Source organism: Lynx canadensis, chromosome D1 (genome assembly GCF_007474595.2).
Source record: "Lynx canadensis isolate LIC74 chromosome D1, mLynCan4.pri.v2, whole genome shotgun sequence".
Classification (NCBI taxonomy): domain Eukaryota; kingdom Metazoa; phylum Chordata; class Mammalia; order Carnivora; family Felidae; genus Lynx; species Lynx canadensis.
This window is the reverse complement of record NC_044312.2, coordinates 63,953,902-63,959,261: the sequence shown is the minus strand read 5'-3', so window position 1 is coordinate 63,959,261 and position 5,360 is coordinate 63,953,902. Positions and strand designations below refer to the sequence as shown.

General features: G+C 40.7%; 1 protein-coding gene across 1 annotated transcript; it reads left to right on the top strand.

The window, feature by feature from the left end:
• Positions 1-3,643: 3,643 nt before the first annotated feature.
• On the top strand, positions 3,644-4,627 carry LOC115525941 (olfactory receptor 226). The gene has a single exon (XM_030333369.1). It carries the CDS (start codon positions 3,644-3,646, stop codon positions 4,625-4,627), a length of 984 nt encoding a protein of 327 aa, XP_030189229.1.
• The last annotated feature ends 733 nt before the right edge of the window (positions 4,628-5,360 follow it).

The window sequence follows — 5,360 nt, the reverse complement described above, 5'->3', positions numbered from 1 at the left end:
AAAGGAAAGACAGATATATCAGTAAATAATCTATGTCTAGAAATATGGGTAGTTTTGGAACATGGTAACTAACAAACTGAAACATGAGGGATAAACAATAATTTCTAGGATTAGGGATAGGTATTTTTGATAGAAACAAGAGTATGTGCAAATTCCAGAGTTAGAGAACATCATGTCACACTTAGAAAAAGGGAAATAGTGGGCAATGACTGGATTATTGTAGTACAGTTAAAAGGAAATATATTTGGGGCTTATTTTGTATGTATTTTCCCCAAATTGGATGCATTTGGGGCCAGTCATATGGTCATACTTCTACATAAAATCTCACTCTAGAAACAAATGGCATTTAGATTTATGAAGGTTGAGACCAGAGGAAGAAAGATCAGGTAATAAGATACTGAAATAGCTAAACTGAAAAATAACAAGGACCTGATGGGCATAAGCGACTGGGGGGAAGGCAGTAGAAATAGGACAGGAGAGAAGGACAGACATGAGAGATAATTAAAGAAGAAGTTAAGATATGACTTAGATTAGTTGTGAGTGAGATGTGGGTTTGGGATGGGGAGAATAAATATGTAGGAGACTTTCAGATCTCTGGTATAGGTGACTGCATGGAAACTAATGTTATTGACTGTGATAAAGGAATAACAGGCTTAGGAAACATTTTTCTAGACATTTTGTATTTGAGGGACCCATGTGACACTAAGAGAATTATGTCCACTCCTTGCTATACCATTAAGGACATCTGAAGCACTTTGGCATAAAGTTCTTCCTGTACATCCACCTGAATAATAGCAGCAGTGATATAGCTAGTGAAATAATTGCTAGGCTTTCACAGGCTCTAATGGGAACAGTAATGAGAGGAACCTCACCAAACAAGTGTTAGGTGAAAGAAAGAAAGAAGGACAATTAATGCCTCTATGTGGAGATGCCACAAAAGCCAAGATTTGAAGGTTAATTCGGAGCTGGCCACCCTTATGCAGATTGCAGCATAAGCAAAGGTACAGAGGTGATAAGCATGCTGTAAGAATTTTTTAGTGTTTATTTATATTGGAGAGAGAGAGACAGAGTGTGAGTCGGGGAGGGGCAGAGCGAGATGGAGACACAGAATCTGAAGCAGGCTCCAGGCTCTGAGCTGTCAGCATAGAGCCTGACCCAGAGCTCAGAACTCACAAGCTGTGAGATCATGACCTGAGCCAAAGTCGGACACTTAATTTACTGAGCTACCCAGATATTGGCCCCCCCAGATGTGATAATCATGTGGCATACCAAGAGCTGCAAGGTATAAAATACAATGTAGTCTGTGACAAGAGATACGGTTTTGGTAATAGAAGTGCATATCATGAGGTACTTATGTGCCTCGTTAAATAGCTTGAATGTTATTGTGTAGGCAGTGGGATACTATGAAAGAATTTTAAGTAGGGAAATGAAATGGTCAGATTTGAGCTTCAGGGAAAGATTACAGGCAGTGAGACCAATTAGGAGCCCACATGTGAGAGGCTGACTTTTTGTTTTTAGCGTGCAGAGCATCAAATATGAGGATAGAGAAGATTAAAGGATAAGCGGGAAGATCTGAGGCCAAGAGGGTTAAATGCACAACAAATAGTATATCAGGCAGGTATTGAGGAGAAAGGATCAAGGGTAAGGATATGAATGTAATTGTAATTGTACAATTACAATTGTAATTTTTAGGTTCCCTTTTATGAAGCTGGTACATGGTATAATGGTAGGCATAGCAGTTTAAATTTTCAAGAATGAGAAGAGGAAGATATGTCCCCACCACTAGACTGTAAACCACTTAAAGACTTAGTAAGTCTCTTGTTCGCCTTTTATGTACTAAAACTTTTAGTCTGTATGAGGTAAAGGATGTGTTAACTAACTTTATTGTGGTAAATATTTCACAATATATACCTGTATCAAATTGTCACATAGTACACCTTAAGCTTACACAATGTTCTATGTCAATTATCTCTCAACAAAGCTAGAAAAAAGTCATTAGCAGGTTGAAGTTTGATATATGAAGTTTGATATTGTTCTCAGAGGAACGAGCTTGAAACTAAAAAGTAAGGAAACTCCTTGGGGGAAATAGCACCCTGATGTTTAGCTGACTCTCTCCTATTCTCCTTTCTAATCTCTGTACTCCCTTCCAAGGTATGACCATGTCGAGACAGTAGGGTGACAATAACCCCACGTGACTATGTCTGCTTCTGTTGCACATCAAATCCAGAAGAGGCTTGAAATTTTGAAAGGGAAAATTTTATTTTTGATACCAAAGTAAACAAAGAGAGTACTCTACTGAATGTATGCTTTTTTATTGGTCTTTTTACTGGCAAAATAATTAAACAAAGAGGCCATTAGACTGAGATGGCTCTCACGCCTTGGTTGCCTACTTATTAAGCAAACCAAAACTTAAGCTAGAGTCAATTGTAAATGTGTTCATATCCAAGAAAATAAAACTTAAGAACAACCAATCACAAACAGCCAAGGAAACTTTCCCAAGTAAGGCAACCACTTAAATGTAGCTAATCAAATAATGCCCTTACCTTTCTTCTGAGTCTGCTCTATAAAAGTCTTCCCATTAGCTTCCGTCAATAGAGCACAGTTTACTACTTTCCGTTTGGTGCTGCCCAATTTAAATCAATGTTCTCACATAAACCCTTGAAACTTTCAATATGCCTCAGTTTAATTTTTGACAATACTCGAGAAGGGGGCTACTCTCATTCCAAGAGAGCACAACTTTCAGAACTGATGGGATTCTCAGTATTTCCACCTTCCAGAATACCTTCCTAATATAATTTCAAGGTGCATCCCAAGTCCTCCTCTAAGTGCAGGTTTTGTAGAAGTTTCAATCCAGAGATGCTGTGACTTCTTGGGTTCTACAATGCTCCTTCTTTCTTGTAGTATGGAGTTGCTTCTGTAGCTGAGCCCCAAAGATCCTCTCCCCTGGATATAAATCCAGGACGGATCTTATAGTCCCTCCTTTGTGTTGCCTGAATATTTTCGAAGCTCTGAGGTCCTGACTTCATGGTTCCATCTCTTACTATCTGTGTGATCTGGAACATGTTACTTAATCTCTTTATGCCTCGGTATTCTTAGATGTTAAGTGGCGTTAAAATCGTACTAACTCACAGCGTTCTTCTGAAGATTAAGTGAATTAATATCTGCAAATATTTTAAAACAATGTCCATACAATTAATGCATAGCGAATACTCAATTGTGTTACATGTTTAGTACTGTTATTCCTCCATTGTGTAACTTGTTTCCTCAAAACAGAGTCACAATCTAGCTCACAAACTCTCACTTTAGGGCAGCCTAGACTCTCTTACTACTCTATTTGGTTTTGATCTATATTCTTCAGTAACCAACTAGTGTCACTTTTACAAGTGTTTATCAGTATATTCTTCTCCAAGGGCCAGAACAGACTCTGACCCTATTCCCAGTATGAAGTAGTTCATTTTTGTTTACTTTTGTCTTAGCTCATTTCCAGATTACAGCAGAAAGTGACGTCCTCAGTTTGGTGATGAATCACATGCATACAAACATTCTGTCAATATAAACCCACCACAAGAAAGCCTGGGTTCTTGTTGCTGCCTCCTGAAGGCCCTCTGATCTCTCCTAAAGATCAGTGGGCAAGACTGACATTATGGAGCAGAGGAATCAGAGTGGGAGGGTAAGTGAGTTTGTGTTGCTGGGCTTCCCGGCTCCTGCGCCACTGCGGGCACTTTTATTTGCCCTTTCTCTGCTGGCCTATGTGTTGGTGCTGACTGAAAACACACTCATCATTATGGCAATTAGAAACCACCCCACCCTTCACAAACCCATGTACTTCTTTCTGGCTAATATGTCCTTCTTGGAGATCTGGTATGTTACTGTCACTATTCCCAAGATGTTAGCTGGATTTGCTGGGTCCAAACAGAGCCAGGGACAGCTAATCTCCTTTGAGGGCTGCATGACACAGCTCTATTTTTTCCTGGGACTGGGCTGCACTGAATGTGTCCTTCTTGCTGTTATGGCCTATGATCGCTATGTGGCCATCTGCCATCCTCTCCACTATGCTGTCATTGTCAGTGGTCAGCAGTGTGTGCAGCTTGCTGCTGGCTCCTGGGCTGGAGGTTTTGGTATCTCCATGGTCAAAGTTTTTCTCATTTCTCGCCTCTCCTACTGTGGACCCAACATCATCAACCACTTTTTCTGTGATGTCTCCCCATTACTCAATCTTTCATGTACTGACATGTCAACAGCAGAGCTTACAGACTTTGTTCTGGCCATTTTTATCCTGCTGGGGCCACTCTCTGTCACTGGGGCCTCCTATATGGCCATCACTGGTGCTGTGGTACGAATTCCCTCGGCTGCTGGGCGCCATAAAGCCTTTTCCACCTGTGCCTCTCACCTCACTGTTGTGATCATCTTCTATGCAGCCAGTATCTTCATCTACGCCCGGCCAAAGGCACTCTCAGCGTTTGACACCAACAAACTGGTTTCCGTACTCTATGCTGTCATTGTACCTTTGCTCAACCCCATCATTTACTGCTTACGCAATCAAGAGGTCAAGAGAGCCCTACGCCATACGCTACACCTATACCAGGGCCAGGATGCTAAGTGCAGGAAAGCAAGCAGAGATGGGTAGAAAATGCTCTTAAACTTGGCCTCTATATCTTCTATGAAGTCCAGAGGAGTTCTTATGCCCTAAATTAGGGACTAGGGCTCAAAAACACCACCATGGAACTAATCCAGAAGGAAGAAGAGGGATGGATTGCAAGCTGGCAGCTGGATTTCTGCAGGACAGCACTGTAAATACATGTTAGAATGTTCCATGTTATCTACTCTATTGTAATTTACATAGAACAGGTTCACGAATCATGCATCCTGATGGGATGAGAAGGATTGGCTCTGAGCAGAAGACTGACTGCACTTCAATATTTAAATAAGCAAACAAATGCAGAACTAATATCTCTCTAAATGGCCTTTCCTGGGTTTGCTCTTTGTCTTAGTTCTGTGGCTGAAGGTGTAGAAAAGGAAAGCAGAATGAGGAAGCCATTCAAGGAAGCACAGGCTTCATTATGGAATAGAATTAGGAGACTTCTGGTTAACCTCTTCTAGCTGCAAACCACTGACGATAGCTTATGAGGTAGCAGAGGTCCAGGTGATTATTTTAGTATGAATTACAAGGCAAGCAGATAGGAAAGTGAGAAGTTTTGTGTTAGCAACATGTCACCTAGTGGACTCCAGGTATTTCTATATCCATTTCCTGATTTACCTAGGTCAGTGCACACACCAAGCTAGTGACTAAGTGCACTTATTTAATAAATCTGTTTTACTAATTTACTATTAGCTTATACTCATACATTAAGTGGAATACT